The 20194-nt window shown below is 51.7% G+C and overlaps 1 protein-coding gene across 2 annotated transcripts; it reads right to left on the reverse strand.

Annotated features, from left to right (window-relative positions):
* Window positions 1-599: 599 nt before the first annotated feature.
* Window positions 600-15025, reverse strand: EIF3D (eukaryotic translation initiation factor 3 subunit D). Of its 2 annotated transcripts, none has more exons than XM_049626265.1 (15): window positions 14913-15025; window positions 12275-12407; window positions 11927-11972; window positions 10654-10790; window positions 10059-10144; window positions 9411-9483; window positions 8175-8287; window positions 7418-7550; window positions 6221-6368; window positions 5315-5445; window positions 4530-4615; window positions 4319-4448; window positions 1586-1728; window positions 1122-1405; window positions 600-754 (listed from the first exon to the last, which is right to left on the reverse strand). In XM_049626265.1, the coding sequence occupies exons 2-15, from the start codon at window positions 12395-12397 to the stop codon at window positions 741-743; spliced, it is 1647 nt and encodes a 548-aa protein (XP_049482222.1). In that variant the 5' UTR covers window positions 12398-12407; window positions 14913-15025; the 3' UTR covers window positions 600-740. The 2 variants fall into 2 exon arrangements, with proteins under 2 accessions (XP_049482222.1, XP_049482223.1); XM_049626266.1 differs by lacking the exon at window positions 14913-15025 and adding an exon at window positions 14722-14740.
* Between the last annotated feature and the right edge of the window lie 5169 nt (window positions 15026-20194).

Here is a 20194-nt window from a genome sequence, read left to right on the forward strand (position 1 = left end):
TCGCATGCTCTTGCTGTCAAAATAAACATTAAAAAAAAAAAAAAAAGTTGGCATACCCTAAGCATCTGTGGCAGATTTATGACACATTGCTTTGAGGGTGCCAGCTTGAGACTGTCACCTGCCCGAACCAAACTTGAAAATAATTTACAAACCATTGAGCATCACCCACTGGAACATCCATCAGAATCTTGTGGGGCAGTCTTCTTCATAAACAGCACACCCACCTCGACCTTCCAAGACCGTGCCCTGCTTTACCTTTCACTAGGGAGTTATGTCTCCCAGGGGCAACAGACGGGTCTGGCGCACAGCTAGCAGGCACCCACGTCTGTGGAAATGGACCTCCTACGGGGACCTCCAGGAGGCCCCTCACAACTGACGACACTCCCCAGCAACGGTTTGTGTCAGGGGGGGTCCAGGAATGAAAATACCTAGGGCGCTCACCCTTTAACAGCGGTGTGACACGAATATCTCTCAAGAACAAATGAAGGAGCCGTGATTATGAACTCCAGGTAGAAAACTGCTGTATCTCACCTCCCTCTTCCAAGGGCTATGGGGGGAGGGGGGGTGGAATGGCTGCCGGTCACAATGTCAGCACGTGATGAAGGTAAGAGACTGAACAGTTACGCTTTATTCTCCCTGTTCAACTGCAGAGAGCAAGCAAGCAAACAAGCATCCTGCTAGGCATCCAAGGCCCTTCTAGGCTCAGTGGGACAAACTCCAGCTCCGCATCACCGTCTGGTTTAAGTTTCTTCCTCTGAAAGACACAAAAAGGTTAGAGAAATGAGCCGTGCCGTACTGGTGAGCTGCTTAGGATTGTCACCACCTCCACTCCGAAGCCTTTTGGTTCCTCGTGGGGCCAACGCGTTTCTGGTGAAGCAGGGAGAGGCGGCTCTGGGCCCACGTGACTAGCCCAGAGCCCATCTCTCCTCCTCAGACCCCTGGGATCTAAAGGCTCCTGAAAGCAGCTCCCAGTGCCAGACTGGAGGCTGCCCCAAAGTCCGGTCTCGGAACCGTCAGCAAGTTTTACATCAAGGCTACAGAGAGAGATTGGTGGCCACGAGGCTCGGGCCCTAGCCAGCCTACAGCTCACTCTAGGCTTCAGAACGAGGCCTGCCACACACCTTCTTCCTCCTCTTCCTCCTCCTCCTCCTCCTCCTCGTCCTCGTCAGAGCTGAACGTGCCGTCGGGCAGGCTGTAGACGCGGATGACCTGCTTGTTGGGGTCCTTCAGGATGAGGTACTTGCCCTCCTCCAGCTTCATGCAGATGTCGATGACACAGCGCAGGATGCCCCAGGCGTTCTCGACGCTCAGGTTGATCTGGCTGGCAAACTCATTGGGCTTGAACTGCTGGGTGCCCAAGATGACGTGGCGTGAGGAGTCTTTCACGTGGTACCGGGACACGTAACTAGCGGGGTGGGGGGGGGGGAAGGGGTGTTAGTGCCGTGGGGGCGGGGCCGCACTGAGACACAGCAATGCCTGGGGCCAAGTGCCAGTTCTTCCCAAGGGAGGGGGAAAGGCAGGCACGGGTCTCTCCGCGCGCACCCCTCCTCTTGGCAGACTTCACGGCCCCCAGACAGAGTCTCACCCAAGCTTGAGATACTCCGACCCGGCCAGCAAGGCGCAGCAGGTCCATCGGGCCAACTTGTAGCTGTTGTTCTTTAGCTCGGTGGCAATGACAGCCCCTCGCTGGGAGTCCAGCTTCTGACGCCAGTCTACGCCGTTACAGTGCTGCAGGAGGAGAGCCCGGGCACAAGAATGAGGGTGGGCTCCTACCGCCCAAGGCCTGGAACCTCCTCCGGCCGAGAAGGGACTCCCCGGGGGGCTTGACTTGCAAGTGGGGGAGTCTGCACGTAAATCACGGGTAGGACTGTCATCACCGTAAAGGCAGAGACGTGCCACCCGGCAGACGGCAACTCCTCTCTCCACAAGAGCTTGTCTAGACAAGGACACAACGCGTGCACAAGCCGACCGAGTGCCAGATGAACGGCGGGGACAAGGGTTCACCGTGCGTTGTGTGGTAAGAAGGGCTTCGTGGGGGGAACGCGCTAGCTGACCAAGGGGAGGCCAGTGACAGAGGCTGGGAAAGACAGGCCGGGTCAGCCCTGGGTGGGGGGTGGAGGCTGCAGAGGGGGAGGAGGTCAGTTTGGCCTTGTGGATATACATGTGCCCACGAAGGAGGGACCATCTTCCCCAGCCACCTCTTTCTGAGACTTGGGAACTCGAGGCCCAGAGTGAAGTGACTGCTGGAAGTTCGCGTGGCACAACGTGCTCAGCCTGTCTCGGTTCATGGCAACCACAGGCGAAAAAAAAACAACTACTAGAGTTCAAGTAGTTAGACCAAAACCTTTCAGGAGCAGTATTTGGACACATGTGTTTCTTCAAAATTACCCTTGCGAGTTTGCTGTGGCATTTTAAGGGCCTCTCCACAAATCTGTGCTGCTCGACAGAATTAATTGGCAGAGATCAACCGGGTGGGGTGGGGGGGGGGGGGGTGGGATGGAGGAGGGCACGAGGGTCAGTTAGGAGACGAGTCAATGCACAGTAACAGGCATAATCAACAGCGTCGGAAAGCAGGGTGACCGAAGAGTCTGTGTGGGGGAGGGGGACGCGGCGGGGACCATTCGAGGCCGAGCCTGAGGGAGCAGGAGAGACCCAAAGCTGGTACACAGCCGAGCCAGAGATGTGAGGAATCACTGTTAAGAGTTCAAGGCTGAGGCCTGGGGTAGGCCGAGTTCTACGGTGGCCCCCTACGGCGCCTACCCGAGTGCGGGTGGAGGCCGTATGGATGAGGAAACCCTGCTCCGGTGCTTACGCTCCCTCTACGTCAGGGATTCTGCACGCGTAATTAAGGTCCCTTAAGGAGACTATGGGTGGGCCTCACCTAACCCCGAATCTCTTAAATCTGGGCATAAGCCAGACACAGAGAAGTCGAAGACTGGAAGAACCTGCCGTGCTGTTTCTGCCTGGAAGACGGAGGGGACCCATGGTGCGGGATGTGGATGACCCCCAGGGCACGGGGTGTGGTGACCTCTAGGAGCCGAGAGGCCCCAGCTGACGGTGGCAGGAGAACGGGGACCCCAGTCCCACAACTGCAAGGAACTCCGAACTCTGCCAACTAGAATGAGCTTGGAAGTTTCTTCCAGAACCTTCAGATTCACTTTAAGCCTCTAGGTTGCTGTCATCTGTTATGGAGCAAATGGAAACTAATACAAGGCTGTATGAGGAAGTCATTATGGCAAAAACAGCCGCGTCGGGAACTGACCCTGAAAGAAGGCTCCACTGGTGTCAAAACAAGTGAAGGGAACCAAGAAATGTACGGGACTAGAGTGAGGGAACAGCACAGAGGGCAAGGCCACACGGCTACAGCGATGCTGAACGCTACAGGGAGGCCTGGAGGACAGTCGGAGAAGAGGCCACTGGCCTCAGAGCTAGGTCTGCAGAAATGCTTCTGGAGTGCTCTTCCGTCAGCTGACGGAGGCGAAGGAACACCCAGGGAGTGGGAATCAGCAGCAGTTAATGTTAATCCTGTGCCTCTAACGAAGTCAGAAGGAAATGGCCCACAGGCTCCATCTCATCAGACCCTTGTTCAACACTGGCTTAGCCCGAGCCGTCCTTCCTTCTGAGGACCCTTTGTTCTATAGCAGCACCCAGGAGCACTGCCACCCACTGCCAGTTCAGGCACAGAAGCCTGGGCAACTTCAGAAAGGGAAGCAGCCCAAAACTCACGGAGCACCAGCACGAGAGGGAAGTAGAGAGTGGAAAAATGAAGGAAGCGCATTTCTTTCAAGATGCCTCCCGAAGAGCCAAATCTTAGCTAACCTAACAGTCTCTGAGTTCAGTAAGTGAAGGAGTTGGAAAAAGGAATCAGAAGGTTGAAGAAGGTAGTGGCTGCAGTAAATGAAAGAACAGCTCAAAGAGCTCCCAGGCTTAGAGGAAACCCGCCAGCCCAGATGAGAGGTCAAAACCAGACGCCTGCAGGGAGCAGACGCCAACGGGAGGTCAGCGTGGAATAGAGAAGGAGAGAGTCCTGTCAGAAGGTAGTTCCTACTGGCTCCCATGTGCAAAGTAAGCAGAAAAGTTCTTCAACCATAAGCATGTTCTGTTCTACACACACACACACACACACACACACACACACACACACACACACACGTTCTCTTTCTCAATGAGGAACTAGGTGGAGAAAAACTCTGAAGACAAAAAAAATCTTGGAAGCTCTGTAAGTAACGCACGCGGAAACGAAACCGAGGTTCGCAAACACCAGCCGGGGACAACACGCTCGCAGGAACTACAGACAGGGTGACGAAGCATGCCTCACCCGGGAATCCCACTCGTTGAGGGTCTTGATGTTGATGAAGGACACTTCCCCGTTGGCTCCGGTCATGACACCATCATGCTCACAACGGACAATAAGGTCGATATCGTCCCCGAGCTTCCACCTGCGGTAACTGCAACGCACAAGGAGCTTATCTGGTCACTGGAGACCCCCCGTTTCAGAGAAGCCACCCCACGCAGGTGGGTTGACATACCGGTATGCGACGGAGGCGACTTCATTCTTGTCCATGTCGTCCTCCACGAACGGGTTTGGGTTGGGGAAGTTGTATCTCTCCTTTCCCTGTCAACAGACAAAGGTGTCACCAGACAGCAAGTACTTGCTTCCAAGCCCATCGGCCAGACCCTGCGCTTTGCTTAGTTACAGCCGTGGCCGGCTCCCTGGGGCCCTCGAGGGGGCTGTGGGCTCCCTGCGTGGCGGGTGGCTATTTACCCCTCCTGACCTTAAGCATGAACCCCGATGGATCTTGAATGCTTATACGTGTTGCCGGCGAGCTTCGAGTATCTCATTTAATTAGCGGCCATGCCCCTCCTGTTTCATTTTGCCCCACAGCACACATCACCGTTTGTCACAACCTAGGTTTATGGTCTTTCCTCCTCCACGATAACACAGCCTCTTAAGGGCAGGAACTTTGTGTACCGCTATATCCTCAACACCTAAACGCTGTATTTGTATAGATCAGCGTTATCTGTCCGACACTGAAGGTATCTATACGGCCTATCAGTGGAAGGTAAGTATTATTAGTATCCTGACTTTCCAGACAAGAAACCTACCCCACACCCCAAAGCTCCAAAGCACTGCATCTAAGGTTCGGTCAGGCAGCCTGACCTCAAAGCCCCAGCCTGGAGCTCCTCTGTGACAGGCGGGGACCCTGTCTGTCCTGCTCGGTCCCACACCCCCGGAGCCTACCACAAAGCAGACGTTCAGTAAACGGTAGCTGACGAAACAGAAGCCGACGCCCAGACACTCTCACCGCCTCACCATTCTCAAGCACTGCTGGGAGAAGTTGTGGTTGATGTAGGTCGCTTCCATGGCCAAGTTGCGGGGCGAGTTGAAGGAGTTGCCTTCATCTTGTGGGGGCTCGTTGGCGGTCTCACTCACCGTCAGGAGGTCTGCAAAAGCGGCGGCGTGTCACGCACCCGTGAAACCGGGTCGCCCACGGTGTGCCGGGCACTGCAGGGAGGGGCCAGCGACGCAGGCCTGTCCTTCCAAGACCCGCCACCTACTCACATGGCTCCGTCAAGTGCGGGCAGGCTGGGGAGGGAGTGGGGAGTGCTGCCGGGTAACTTTAGATCCCCTCTAATGTCACAGTCGAGCAAGCTGTAAGAAGCCTACCCCATTTCAATCTGTTTGGATTCTTCAAGAGCCTGTCTGATTTTGTTAGCTTTTTAACAGAGAGAGGGCCCCAAGGCTCAGGCGTAGAATGTAATTGTATCATTCTGTCTCACTGCCGTTAGTTCTCAGCGACCTGGTTTCCCCCCATGGCGCGCGCGCGCACACGTCTGTGTCGTGTGAAATACAGGCAAATGTATTTTTCCCTGTATAAACACACCGAAGTGAAGAAAAAAAGCATTAAAAAAAAGTGAAGGTAACGTTAAAGGTGCTACGGAGAGCTGAAAGTCAGTAAAGTGCCATTCAAACGGGTAACGCTTGCCAGCACAGCGCTGGGGTCCCGGGAGGACTCAGGAAGCTGGCACCTCGAGCTGGGACAGCAGGGACCGTCCTTCCCTCTGCCAGGCCTCTCAGGGGGCCGGGAGGGCTTTGGCCATAGCTGTCACTGCCCGTGGGGAGACAGGCCACCTCCCAGCCCTGCTCCAGGACCAGGGACTTGCTCTGAGCCCTCAGAACACCCAACCCCGTCGCCTCGCTCCCAGACAGGCTTCTTACCAAAGTCAGAGTTGTCTCTCTTGTCGAAGAAGAGCTTGGACCCAACTCTCTGCACAACGATGTCCCAGGAGTACACAGAGCGGGTGCAGCTCATCAGCGTGGCCAGAATGGCATCGGTGGCAAACACGTTCCCCTGAGTTTTTGCCAGCTGCAAAGAGGGCAGAGGGCAAGATGCGAAGACACTTCGGTCTCACTGCCCATTCGCACAGAGGACTCGTTTGCAAGGGGCCCTCACACCCTCCCGCGTGCACGCGCCCTCTAGCCATGTGAGGAGCGTGTGTGCGGCAGGTCTGCCTGCTGGCGGTCCCCATCCCAAGGTACGAGGGACCCCGCGGCTCTCTGAGCGCCCGCAGTGTTCCGGGATGGCACCTCACACCCCTCACCCCGATGGTGTGCGGTAAGTGCCTCCGACCCACTTCAGAGGTAGGAGATGCGAGGGGGTGGTGCCAGGAAGTGCGGCAGGGCTGGGAAGCGGGCCCGGCTCTGCTCTATTACCAGCATCAGGGGCTAACCAGCAAGGGGCCCGTACTTCCACCTAATCCTGTCTGATTCAGGAGCGTCGCATCTAAAGGGCTTTCGGAGGGGCGCCTGGGTGGCTCAGTCGGTTAGGCGGCCGACTTCGGCTCAGGTCATGATCTCACGGTCCGTGAGTTCAAGCCCCATGTCAGGCTCTGTGCTGACAGTTCAGAGCCTGGAGCCTGTTTCAGATTCTGTGTCTCCCTCTCTCTCTGCCCCTAACCCACTCGCATTCTGTCTCTGTCTCTCTCAAAAATAAATAAACATTAAATAAATAAATAAATAAAAGCAAAACTAAAAACATGGAAACTGGGGGTGCCTGGGTGGCTCAGTCGGTTAAGCGTCTGATTTCGGCTCAGGTCATGATCTCACGGTTCGTGGGTTCGAGCCCCACGTCAGGCTCTGTGCTGACAGCTCAAAGCCTGGAGCCTGATTCAGATTCTGTGTCTCCCTCTCTCTCTGACCCTCCCCCGTTCATGCTGTCTCTGTCTCAAAAATAAATAAACGTTAAAAAATAAAAAAATAAAAAAAAAATAAATAAAAAATAAAATAAAGGGCTTTCCAAGGCTCAGATGATTCACGTAGGTCCCCGCGGGCTCTGTTCCTCCCGAGGCCTCAGCTGTAGAGGCCGGCGGCACTCCCCACACAGGGGGGTGGCGAGCGGCGGAAGGGGGCGCCCACCTTTCGGATGACCGGGTCGTCCGTGGTGGTGACGGTGTGGAAGATGCGCTTGATGCTCCGCAGCGGCTTCTCACTCCTCGTGGTGATGCGGTCAAAGGCCTTGTCGTAGTATTCCAGGGCCCCACAGCACTCACTGAGGGCAGGCGGGGAAGACACGCAAAGCAAATGGGAAGGAGATCAGCTGTTTGTTTGAATCTGCTTCAGGTAAGCAGCTCTTTGAAACATCGGGAAAAGCTTTCCTGCGGACGACCTGTGGTCTTTCTCGTCCTGCGGAAAGAGCTACGTAACTTAAGTTTCTCTTTTGCTCGTGAGGTCAGGAAGCGGAAAGAAATCTCAAGTTTAACTTCAGCGAACTCTCTGCTGGTCCCCTCTTGGCCCTGAGTTTTAAAAAATGTATCCGTTGGGCGCCTGGCGTCTGACTCTCGATTTCGGCTCAGGTCATGATCTGGGCTCAGGTCGTGATCTCACTGTTCATGAGTTCGAGCCTCGCATCGGGCTCCGCGCTGGCAGTGTGGAACCTGCTTGGGTTTCTCTCTCTCTCTCTCTCTCTCTCTCTCTCTGCCCTTTCCCTGCTTGTGCTGTCTCTCTCTCAAAATAAAATAAACTTAAAAAAAAAAATAAAGAAGTGTCTGTTAATCTTATACAATGTATTTAAGCGCCTGCCAATCCTTTCTGGAAACACTAAGGCTTGAGAAAACATTCACTGCAGCCGGTCCACGCGAGTGCATGGCGGAAGGTAGCGAAAGGCGCCACTTACATGTCCTGAGGCTCTGACACTTCCAAGTAGCGCATCTTCATTAACTGAGGAAAGTCCATTTCCTCTTTCACCTCCCAGTCACTACGGACTTCCACTGAAGAGTCTCGGGGTTTCTGCGGTGCAAAACCAGGGGAGGGAAGAGAGTTACAGCCGGTGCGAGGCATAAGCAAAAGGCAGCTTAGCAGCACGAAGGGCTTTTAGCCAATAAACGTGTCCAGAACGTTTACCACGTGCTGGGTGCTGTAGGAGCCGGAATCCCTGACCCCGAATTCAGAGTTTACAATCTCGAAGGGTACCGAAGAAGTCAAGGGGTCAAAAACAACCCGGAACTTGACTCCCACGTAATGCCGGCGCCCAGGGAATGTACATATGTATGGGTTCTTCCTAAAGAAGCCGTGGCAGCTTCTTTTATTTCTCTCTGGACGTCAGCTATTTACCCTTAACATACAAACATCACATCCGGCAAAATCTAACCGCTGCAATCTGGAGCTCCTCACTTGCCCTCACGTGTTCTTCCATTATCACAGTGTCCACACGAGCATTTGTATGTGAACGTTCACGGCAGCGTTTTTCATAATAGCAACAGGTGGAAACCACCCGGACGGCCATGTACTGGTGAACGCGTACACAAAACGCAGCGTGGGGGCACCTGGGTGGCTCAGTCGGTTAAGCTTCCGACTTCAGTTCAGGTCATGATCTTGCCTTTTGTGGGTCCAAGCCCGGCATCGGGCTCTGTGCTGACAGCTCGGAGCCTGGAGCCTGCTTCAAGTTGTGTCGCCTTCTCTCTCTCAAAAATAAATAACGTTAAAAAAAAAAAAAACAAAAAACCAGCCACAAAAACGCAGTGTGTCCACACAACAAATTCAGCAATGTGCCGACACACGCCACAACAGGGATGAACTGTGAAAGGAGCTACACAGAAGACCACACGTCGTAGGATTCTATTTATGTGAAATGTCCAGAAGAGGCACATCCAGAGACAGAAAAGACCGGTGGCAGCCAAGGGCTGGGGAGAACCGGGGCCGGCTGCCCAAGGGTATGTGTTGTTTTCACAATGATTCAAACGTTCTGAAACTGACTGGCGCGTATGTGTGAATATACCAAGAGCCACTGACTTGTACACTTTCAATGAGTGGATGGTGTGATATGTGAATTATGTTTCAATAAAGCAGTTACAAAACCAAACACATACACGAAACTGAATTTCTAGACAGAACTCTGGTGTGGATACACTACCTGTGACTTCTGGTCCCATTTCTGCCTCACTCCGAACTGTTTCTGAAATTTTTTCTGCAGTCGTATGCGTTCTCTAGAAAGACAAGAAGACTGTGCTGTTGGTGCAGATCTGTGAGTCACTGGCTTTTCAAAAGGCAGAAAAGCTGCCATTCTCTTCGGCTGAACCTCAGCATCATTAGTGACTTCTCTGAACTAAGAAAACAGGGACTTCGTGAAAAAGAGGAGACCTTAAGAGTGCTACAGGAGGCATACTGCCCCCCAGCACCCACCAGCTGGGTTTTACTCGCCCTATGGACGGTCCGATGGCAGCACCAGCCTGGGTGTGGCCGCCGCACCGCACAGCTCACAGGGCCCAGCGTGACCTGTGCCACAGCAGAGCTGAGCCTAGCTGGGCCCCACAGCTCATCTTACCTACCCTCGCTTCCGGCCAGTGCACACGCCCACTGCCAGGGACCTTCCCACCATGCTGTCTGCCAAGAACTGGCCCTTGGAGAATGAGGCCAGGCTACACCAGTGGCTTAACGGCCTTCAGGAAGGAATTTTTGCTTGTTTGGCAGTGACGGGGAAGACCACCGTTGGCCTAGTGATTTCAGAGCACAGTCAGTCCCGGAAGAACAACTCAATCCAGGAGGATGTGGGAAACCTCACCTCTCCTTCTGCTTGGCGCTCTTAGGCAGGGTCTGCAGGTTGAATTGCAACATGTTCCGTCGATCTTTGTCTCTGCGGAGGTTCCGCTGGGAATCAAGAAAAAACAGCCACGCTAAAACCTTGGGGATCTGACCAACAGCAGGGAGTGCCCAGGGGTAAGTCTGTACTTGGAATTGGCTTAGACGTTCACACATTTTTTATTGAAGTAGGTTTATGGGCCCTTGTCAGAGTTGTAGTTTGCCTCTTTATACATAGGAAGATGCAGCCCGACCAGACCATCTACTTAATAAAGCCTGCACACAGCAATTAAATGAGGCATCAGGCATCTTTTCACCTGGCACAAACACCCCACTCTCAGCACAGAGGCATGAGGTCCTGGCCACTGGTCAGCAGAAAGCTAAACTATTTAGACCATCTCTGGACCCAGCCCACGTTTACTTTAGTGCAACGTGTCACCGGTCAGCTACTTGGGAGTCACTGGAAGACCTAGGAGAACACACTTTCCTCCCGTCACTATGTGCAAGGAAGCACTTTTAGCAGGTGGCAGCCACGGATAATGGCCCCAAGACGGTGAGATTGCTGGCTCTTGGCCTACCTGGGCAAATCGCATCCGATTCCGCTGGTAGGCGGTTTTCTGTGTGCGTGCTGTGTCCACCAGCTGGAAACTGGTTTCATCCTCCTCGTGGAAATAAGCATACTGACTTCCACCACCAAACTGAGAGGAGTACTTATCTGCAGGCAAAGGGGACGACGTGTAACAGATACTACCTACAGACTCTGCACGCCTGCTCTTCTAAAGCCCTGCTAGTTCTTTTAAAACTTTTTTTTTTTTTAAACGTTTTTAGTTATTTTTGAGAGACAGAGCACAACTGGGAAAGGGGCAGAGAGAGACAGAGACACAGAATCCGAAGCAGGCTCTGAGCTGTCAGCACTGAGCCCGACGTGGGGCTTGAACTCACGCACCGTGAGATCATGACCGGAGCTGAAGTCGGATGCTTAACCGACTGGGCCACCCAGGCGCCCCTAAAGCCTTGCTATTTCGAGTGTGCTCTCAGGACCCTTAACGGAAGTGCACGTTGATGGACTCTGCCCAGCCCCACTACGTCAGAATCAATGTTTTCAGAAGATCCCCAGGTGATTCTTGTGCACATTCCAGTCTGGAAAGCTCTGGTCTAAAGAACTTTCTAAGTTAAGACAGAGTTTGAGTTCCTTAAGCCCATTTCACACCCTGCCTTACTCTATGAGGACCGGAATTAAGGTTTACTACTCCAGAAAGGGCAAATATGGGGCATGCGTTATGCAAATATGCAACCACTTACATCATCTGGTACCCCAAGCAGACAGGTCTAATGGGTTATGATATACTTTACTGTTGACCCTAGCCTCAGATCATCCTAACTGGGTACTCACTGCAACTAAGCCACTTCCAACAATCTCAACTGGCACAGGAAAAAACGAGACGACAACACCAACACCACCAACCCATCTACTGTAACAAGATCTTAAAATCAGGGGTTGTAGACCTGGAGTCCACCGATTGGCTTCACAGGTTCGGTAAATCCCAGGCACTAGGGTACCAAATGGGAAGGAGTTCAACAGATCTGCGAAAGGGTGTATGGCTCCCTAAACGTGGAAGGAAAAAAAATCCCACTATAACAGGTTAAACCTCTTTAATGACCAGTCTTTAGTTTTGGGACCGTTTCAAAAAAATGTATGTGGTTATTGTCTACAGTTCAGATCCTGCCCCTAAAAACTATGTGTTATCGTTAGCATTTTGTTCCCATCCTGGAATGTTTTTGGATGGAGGTCACTGGAAAAAGTAACAATCCTCCCAAGGCCTTGATCTGGGCGGTCAGTTGAACACTTACTCGTGTACCTCTTATCTTGATATGTGGCACCTGTCCAGTCTGCAACCTGTGAGGCAACAAGAGAAGACAGAGCACGCAGGTCAATCAGGCAAGTTTCTGCTGACCCAGAAGCCCCTGTACGCGAAGACGCAGTCTGGGAAAGTGTAAGGACTGGCTCACGATGCCTCTGCCAAGTGCCCAGCTCTCCCGTGACTACTGGAAGGACCCAGACACTATAGCTGTTCCCAGCCAGCGTCTCCGTGAGGAGCACAGGAGTTAAAATTCTTTTGAGAGAATAAAATCAAAACGATCTAACGGACGACAGCGGTCACGGCTCGAAAGAGTCACCGTCACTGACGGGCCAAGTACCTTTCCTAGTCGATCTCCTTTGCTGAACGGCTGGTAGGGCATATCCCGAAACTGCTCAGGAACCGCACAGGGACCCCAACCCGAGGGGTTGTCCTGGATCACAGGTGTCATGAACTTTGCCATCTTCTAGAATCTTAAAGATACAAATAATGTGAGGAGCTTTGTGAAGAAAGGCCTCCAAGCACAAAAAGCCTTCCATTCGAGGTAAGCTAAGACAGAATGATAAAATTAGAAAAGCGACACACAAAATGGAACAGTCACAGATAATACTGTGAGTACTTCAAACTCAGAGGACAAATACGAAGACTCATATACTGTATTGTGCTGCTTGTGACACCCACTTTTTCCACTATAATATCTTTGAAATAAGGCTGCATCTTCCGCTTGATGGACTGTCTCACCTTAATGGCAGTTTTTCTTTCTTAGTCTACATACGACAGTGGTGCTTCTTAAACTCAGCGGGGTCTTAGATTTGATGGAATGCAGTAACCTTTTCTCAAGCGTAATAACCACGATCTAGTTTCCAGAAACACCTTCACCAAGGCAAACAATCCGTAGCGTCCCTAAGCCTCAGTCTTTTCATCTGTAAAGTGAGTGAGACCCTTGTCTAATTCATACCACAAGACCAGGGTCAGAGACTTAATAGTTACGCATATGAAAATGCCTTCGCTGTAAAATGCCACACCATTACTACTTAGACTTGCAAAAATACATTTACAGAGAGTGCCGGGAAAGAGTCCGTAAGTATATCCCGCTATTCAACTTTTCTTTCTCGTTCTCCCAATTTTCTGCCATCAATGCAAACCCTCATGCAGAGCAAGTGGACAGAACCTGTCAGAAAGCTGACGTTACCATGAACCTTAGGTCGTAGAAGTGGCCAGTCATCACATGTTCATAATGATACGAGTACCAGGTACTGTTCTTAGTGTTTACTCTGCACCAATTCCGTAAATCCTCCCAACGATCCTGGTGTAGCGGCTAGATCATCCCCACTCTTCAGGTAAGAAAATTGAGGCACAGAGAAGCTAAGAAGTTGTTCAAATCTGCAATGCTAGTTGACGAAAAAATCTGAACCGAAGCAGTCTGGCTGGAATTCACACTCTGTGTGAGGCTACAGCTCCTCTCGAGAGAGAAAAAGCCAGGGGCTACAGAGCACATCTCTGCCTGACGGTTTCTATCAAAAACCTCATCATCCATCATAATCCTCAGGTGAGCTCCCAGAGGAACATTCACCACACGAGTATTTCTGGAGGCAGCCATCAAAGCACACAGGCACAGTGCCCTTAGTAAGTTCTCAGTGTCCCATGACGGGGAGAGATTCAGGCTTCCTCCAGAAGTGACACCTGGGTGACAGCAACAGGGACCTTCGTCCTTCAACTCTAAGCTTAAGCTACACTACAGAAAGGGGACTGAGGGCAGGCGTGGCAGTTTCAAGACAATTCACGCTAAAATATGTATTTATGGAGCTCCTACAATGTCAGACACTATGCTAAATTAAAAATTTGCAGCTCAGCTGTCGATCCGTCCATTGTTTCAAAAACAGACTTGATTTCCAGGGTTGTCTGCACCAAGTCCAACATTCTTGCCATTACGTTATAGCTGGGCAGCAGGCTGAGAAAACACGGGGTGTTACTTTTTACAATGTTTTATTTTTGAGAGAGAGAGAGCATGAGTGGGGCAGGAGCAGAGAGAGAGGGAGACACAGAATCTGAAGCAGGCTCCAGGCTCCGAGCTGTCAGCACAGAGCCCGACGCAGGGCTCGAACTCACGGTGTGTGAGATCATGACCTGAGCGGAAGTTCGATGTTCAACCAACTGAGCCACCCAGGCACCCCGAAAAAATGAGGATTTAGACTATACCTAGTAACCCAGTAATGATGTCTCAAAACGTTTAAGAAATCGAGTCCTCTCTCACAGCTCAAGAAGGAAACAGATCCAAGGCTTGGCATACATTTCTCCAGGGGGAGGAAGTCCCCTGGCTTCAACCCATTCAAAATAAGAGTGAGCAGAACAGAACCAGAAGCAGGAAGAGCCACTCTGTTATATCGAAGTGACAGCTGTACTGGCTACAGGGACAGGGTGGGGAGGCCACCACAGGGCAGTCAGAAGGGGCCCATGGCTGGCAGGGCACGGTATTGTGCAGATTACCGTGGCCACCACAGATCATATGCCATCAGTCCCTGGGGGGAGAGTTTCAAATCAGAGATCACACCTGCTCCACCACAGCCTTCCATTTCACAGAAAAGGAAAGAAAACCTTCGGACTGCGGACTCCTCAGAGCAGGATCGAACACTGCTCAGCTTGGTACAGTCAGTACCTCCTTCCACGACAGCTCAGAGAGCCTCTGATCGCTTTGAAAAGACCCTGAGACCCAAAGGGGTTACGTGGTATTATCAAAGTCGCTCAGCCCGTGGCCGCAAAGCGGAGCCCAAGGTCAGAGAACCTTACCCATAAGGCCGTGCCCCGCATCTCTAAGTGTGTCGGGCCTGGGGTCCTCGAAAGGCGGATTCGTGCCCCGCCCAGCTGAGCAGAAGTGGCCGGAGACGTACGAGAGGCCTCTTCCGGAAGGCCCCCGAAGGCTGCGCCCAGCCCAAACCGGCTCCAGAGATACGGAGAACCTTAAGGGACACTCCACTCACCTGTAAAGGCCTCGGGCGGCCCCGATGGCGAGAGATGGTCCAGGCCGAAGACCACACACCCAGCAGCCCTCGGAGGAACAGAGAGGGAAAAAGGAGAGAAGATGCGCGCGCAGCGGCCGGCGCCGTAAACACAATCGACGCTGTCGTAAACTGCGTTCTTGCTTCCTCCGGACTCAAGGGCGGAACGCACGAGTCGTAAAGCGACGGCAGACCCGGAAGTTCGTCACAACTCTCTGCTAGGTGGCCCGATAGGTCTCTGAGGAGCCGAGACGCCGGAGGTGTGTTTACAATTACGTCACGGGCGCCTCCGGCGAGGCCCCGAGAGGGCGTTCCGAATTATTGAAACGTGGCTGCCCGGCAGTGGAGGCTGGGGGCGGGCAGCGGTGACCGCCCTTCTGTGTCCCCCCGTGTTTCGCGGACGCTTCGGCCCCTCTGTATCGCACCGTGACCGGGGCTCCGGTCGTCTCCAGCTAGTCGTGTGGCTCGAGTCTCACAGCTGGGGGCAGGTCGAGAGTCGGGGCAGAGGTTATAGTTACCATCCCCTACCCCCGCCCCCTGTACCACCCCCGCCCCCCGCCTTTTAGTCTCGGTAACAGGCCCAGAGGGGGAGGTTATATTGCTAGTGTAGAGGGCGGCCGCCAGGATTCAAGCCACACTCCACGGTTCTCAAATTTTGTAGGGCAAAGATTTCTGGGGCGCCGAAGTGTAGGATGGAGACTGCGGGTCTCACTTCCCTGGACGGGTTATTTAACTATGTTTAAGCTGGAGGCAGCTTAGCGATTGTGATTCTGAAGTGGCGACCGCTTTGCTACGAAGGGCAACCGTGCTGTCCTTTCAATGACTGTCGGGTCTCCGGAGTTTGTCCTGAAATCTTATTGGGGGATTTCAAAGCATTGAAAGAGGATCCGAGGACGTGCTTTTATTCAAACCTCACGTCCTTTTCTACCTGGTCTGGGATTCCTCCCAGCGTGTCTCTTCTGTCGGAAAATGTATCTATTGTTAGATCTGATATCTGCTTGGCTCTGCTGCTACTTGCAAGCTATGTAGGCTTCTCATCTCTGGGCTCAGTTTCCTTATCTGTAAGTTAGAGGTAATAAAATTATATTGGGTGCAATGAGGGTAAAAATACATTCATGTGAGAACAGTAATTCCACTTACGTGAACTTGGGACAGGCTCTTCGATCTCTCTCTGAAGCTGCTTACTCATCTGTGAACTGAAAATACTAACAGCTGTTGGGGCACGTGGGTGGCTCAGTTGGTTAAGCGTCCCACTCTAGTTTTTTGCTCAGGTCATGATCTCAACGGTTTGTGGGATCGAGCCCCCAGTCAGGCTCCTCGCTGACAGCGGGGAGCCTACTTGTGATTCTCTCCATCTCTGTTTCTGCCCCTTTTCTCTCTCATGTGCACGCATGCTCTCTCTCTCTCTCTCTCTCTCTCTCAAAATAGTAAAAAATATTAATAGCCTTGTTTGTTTCTATAACTTTTCTCCCAATCTGCTCCTGTTCCAGTTTTCCTAATTTTTATTGATGGCACCCAGGTAATGGTGTTCAGCCGAAACCTTGTAGTCCTCATTGGTAATTCCTTTTCCGTTTCCCACCACATTCCCACATTTGGTCCTTTACCAAGTCCTCTTGATTCTGTTTTCAAAATCCAGCATGAGTGCTACCACTTTGCCCCAATGTATCCAGGCTCATGCTCAGACTCCCAGCGTCCACTTCCTGCTCCTCTGGGCTCCTTCTCCACATGGTGCCCAAAGCAATCGCTCAGTCTTCTAGCAGCTTCCCAAGTTTTTTTTTTTTTTTTTTTTTTTAATTTTTAATGTTTATTTATTTTTGAGGGAGAGAGAGAGAGAGAATGAGCAGGGCAGGGGCAGAGAGAGAGGGAAACACAGAATCTGAAGCAGGCTCCAGGCTCTGAGCTGTCAGCCCAGAGCCCGATGCGGGGCTCGAACCCACGAACTGTGAGATCATGACCTGAACTGAAGTCGGACGCTCAACCAACTGAGCCACCCAGGCACCCCTTCCCATATGTGCTTAGAGTTGAAACATGAATGTCTTCCTGTGGCCTGTCTGGTCCCTGCTTACCTTCCAACTTTACATCCTGCCTTCTATACTGACTCGGCTATAGGTACCATGATCTTTCTGTGCCTTAAGTACATCCACCTCTTATCTATCCCAGCAGGGCCTCTGCACTTTCTGTGCCTCCCGCCTGGAACAGTCTTTCCCGGATTTGCCTGTGGCTGGCTCATCATTCGCGTCTCCGTTCAGACTTCTCTCTTCAAGGAGATCTTCTCTGACCACCATTCCTAAAGAGGCTTCTCCTCCCTCCTCCCTCCTCACCCTCTTACTCTGCTTCTTTGTAGTTCTTATCATGCCCTGAAGTATTTTTTTGTTTCCTCGTTTGGGTTCTGTCTCTGCCTCTAGCGTATAAGCTCCATAAGAGTAGAGGTTTTGTCTGTCTTACCTAGAGCAGTGCCAGTAAGACATATTGGTTGAATTGTTGAATGAATGGATAGGGGTTTTATGAGAATTGAATGAAAAAATAAATTCAGTAGATTATCCTGGGCACATAAGTAAGTACTCAGTGTCAGTGTAGGGAAGATCAATATTAATTGTAATACGTTCTAAAATGTAAAGGGTGGGGCGCCTGGGTGGCTCAGTTGGTTAAGTGTCCGACTTTGGCTCAGGTCATGAGCTCACGGTTTGTGAGTTCGAGCCCCGCATGAGGCTCTGTGCTGACAACTCAGAGCCTGGAGCCTGCTTTAGATTCTGTGTCTCCCTCTCTCTCTGCCCCTTCCCTGCTCATTCTCTCTCTCTCTCTCTCTCTCTCAAAAATAACATTAAAACATTTTTAAATGTAAAGGGAGATGTATTTTTTTAAGTTTATTTATTTAGAGAGGGCACAAGCAAGGGAGGGGCAGAGAGAGAGAGAGAGAGAGAGAGAGAGAGAGAGATTGAGGCTCACAAGCAGGCTCCACACTGTCAGTGCAGAGCCTGATGCGGGATTCGAACCCGCAACCCATGAGATCATGACCTGAGCCAAAATCAAGAGTGGGATGCTTAAGTCACTGAGCAATCCAGGCGCCCCAAGGAGATGTATTTTTGCTCAATTGCTTAATTTCATTTCATTTCTTTTCTTTCTTCCCCTTTATTTCTTTCTTTCACTTGGGTTCACAGGCCATCTACTGCAGTCTCTTCCTTGTGTCAGAGTTTAATCATCTTTCCCATATTTTGGCCTCAACATGTCCCCAGATGGAGGAGGGTTTGGAGAGTCCTGCCTCATTGTGCACAGTGGGTCTCTGGCCTTGGGTGGCAGATCTTGCCTTCATTCCTTCTTTCAACGGACACCCTTGCTGCCTCTCTTTCTCTCCACCCCGCTGTCCACACGCAGCTGGAATGACCCTCCTTTACATTAATTCGGAGCATGCCTGGCCTCCCCCTCCCCAACTGTTTAGTAGCTTACCTCTAGCCCGAGGAGAAAATCCCACACTCTGTTCTGTGGGCTGCAAGTTTCTAATGCGTCTTCTCATTGGCAGCATTCTCTTTCTGCGTCATACCCAGGTTCATTACTGCCTGGAGACCTTTTTACCTGCGGTTCTCTGGGGCTTGGAATGCATCTCCCCTAGATCTTAATGCCCTTGTGTCTTCATCAGACAGACATTTCCTGATCGCCCCTCTGTGTTGCCTCACCCTGTCCTCATTGACTTGCTCAGTGGCCCCGTGCCTGGCACTATTCCAAGTATTTGCATTACCTCACTGAATTCTCACCACAGCCGTGTGAGGTCAAGCCTACTGTCCTTCCCGTTTTAGAAATGAAGATATCGAGGAATGCTCTAGGCTCAACAGTGCATAGTGAAACTGGGGTTTCGAACTCAGGAGGCCGCCTGGCTCCTGCTTCCTTTGCTTCTGCTCTGGTGTTTTGCTGGATGACTAACATTTGCCTCGTTTATCTAGTTGTTTGGGTTTTTGTTGCTGTTTGTTTGCTTACTTACTGTCTCCTTTAGAATGTAAGCCTCATGACAGGTGGGATCTTACATGTCTCGTTCACTGTCGTATCCCAGCACCTCGAATTACCACATAGTTGGTGCTTAGAAAAGGTTGGGGGCACGAAGGACCTCTGCAGACGGGTCCTTCCCTTTACGTGTCTGCAGCACTTGGTGGAACCCTCCGTGGCTGTGCTTACAACATGTGTGGTCTGTTACCAGTGTCCCCCACCTCTGGTACTCCAGACCCCGCGTTCCCCTAACGTGGGGTCGCGTTATTTCTGAGGAGGCCTCATGGCCCAGCGCAGTGCCAGGTACACAGAGTGTACCCAGGAAATGTTTATTGTATTCATGGCCTCTGGATACTGCTTTTAGAGGCTGTAAAATAAAAACCTTAACATTCTTGCTGGAAAAATGTAGGTTTGGGGGCAGATGCCCACTTCTCAAAAGATTTCACAGCTTCTTCACACTTTGAAGAGAAACAGACACTGTCTTTGGGCAATTGAGTGACTAATTTTTCATTATTACTAACAATGGCTAACATTAGCACTGCAGTTTATAAGTGACAAGGTCCGTAATTTCATTTGAAGATGAAATGTATATTCATGACTCACGACTATGGTCTTTTAACACGAAATTTGCCGTTGGTAGAATGAAGAAGCTCAGAGAGGTTAAGGCACTAACACAGGTCACACAGCTAGTGGGAGACAAAGCTGGGATTTTATTTACTCATTCAGCAGACATTTGTGGAGCACCTTCCATGTGCCTTGGATAGGCCAGGTGTGGAGGATGCGGCAGGGAGCAAAGTGACCGAGGGTCTTGCTTTCAGGGAGGGTACCTTTTAAGCAGGGGAAGGTAGACGCTGGGCAGGTGTATGGAGAAGTGACAAGTAGGTGAAGACACCGCACCAAGGATCTGTGTTAGAGAATGATCTGGGGTGCAGCACTTACAAGGCGGGAGTTCGGGGAGGCCCCTCTGGGGAGGTGACATTTGAGCAGAGGCTGGAGGATGAGAGGGAGCAGGCAGGGGAGAGGCAGGGGAACAGCTTTCTGGCAGAGAGAACAGGCCCTTTCTGTTCCCTTATGTGACCTTCCGAGGAGGAAGGACCCATTCTTGTGTGCTGGGGCGTCAAGGGAACCTCTTAGTCATTCATCTGCTACAGCCTTCACTCCAGACCAGGTGTCTCCTTGTCTGGCTGATTGCCGTTCTCTCTGCTTGGATGTGCCCTGTGACGGGGAGCTCATTCCTCTGCCGATGCCACTTTACCCTCTATGGACTTCTGTGTGGTAAACATTTTCAG

This window comes from Panthera uncia, chromosome B4, assembly GCF_023721935.1.
Source record: "Panthera uncia isolate 11264 chromosome B4, Puncia_PCG_1.0, whole genome shotgun sequence".
NCBI classification, from domain to species: Eukaryota; Metazoa; Chordata; class Mammalia; order Carnivora; family Felidae; genus Panthera; species Panthera uncia.